The 789-nt window shown below is 41.8% G+C and overlaps 1 protein-coding gene across 1 annotated transcript in view; it reads right to left on the reverse strand.

Annotated features, from left to right (window-relative positions):
• LOC116092296 (olfactory receptor 4K14-like) overlaps window positions 1-764 on the reverse strand; it is a 13,166-nt gene extending 12,402 nt beyond the window's left edge. Inside the window, exon 1 of the mRNA XM_031373611.1 lies at window positions 57-764. Coding sequence (XP_031229471.1) covers window positions 57-761 — 705 coding nt within the window. The 5' untranslated portion in view covers window positions 762-764. The remainder of the gene's footprint in view (window positions 1-56) is intronic.
• Window positions 765-789: the final 25 nt, after the last annotated feature.

Below are 789 nucleotides of genomic sequence, written 5' to 3' on the forward strand. Positions count from 1 at the left end.
CAGGGCAAAAAGAAGATCATTACCACTGTGATGTGTGCAGTGCATGTGGACATAGCCTTAGAAGCTCCAGCTTTTGAAGTCTGGCGAACAGTGATGAGGATATATGTGTAGGAAATGAGCAACAGTATAAAACAGGTTACAGCCAAAACCCCACATTCAGCATTCATTAAACTATTTAAATCATGGGAATCCATGCAGGCTAGCTTGAGTACCAGTGGCATGTCACAAAAGAAACTATCTATCTTGTTGGGACCACAGAAAGGTAGCTTCATAACCACTAAAAAGTAGCTTATACCATGTGCAAAGCCAATTGTCCAAGAAGTCAACACCAACCCAGTACATCTTTTCAGGTTCATGATGGTGAGGTAGTGGAGAGGTTTGCAGATGGCCACATAGCGGTCATAAGCCATTACCACCAACAATACCATCTCTCCTCCAGCAATGCAATGGGAAAGAAAGACCTGGGACATGCATCCTGCAAAGGAAATGGTCTTGTTGTCCCTGAGAAAGTCTATGATCATCTTAGGAGTGGTATTTGAGGAGAGCCACATATCAACAAAGGACAGGTTGGCCAGCAAGAAGTACATAGGAGAATGCAGATGGGGGTCAGTGGTTATTAAGATTTGGATGACAATATTTCCAGATATGATGAGTAGATAAAGTATTAAGAATATCAGAAAGAGTAACACCTGGAGATTCTTTGAGTTGGCAAGTCCACAGAGTACAAATTCTGACACAACAGTGTGATTGTCTCCATCCATTTTATTCAGTGTGTCCTTAGAAATAACC

This window comes from Mastomys coucha, unplaced genomic scaffold (genome assembly GCF_008632895.1).
Source record: "Mastomys coucha isolate ucsf_1 unplaced genomic scaffold, UCSF_Mcou_1 pScaffold15, whole genome shotgun sequence".
NCBI lineage: Eukaryota > Metazoa > Chordata > Mammalia > Rodentia > Muridae > Mastomys > Mastomys coucha.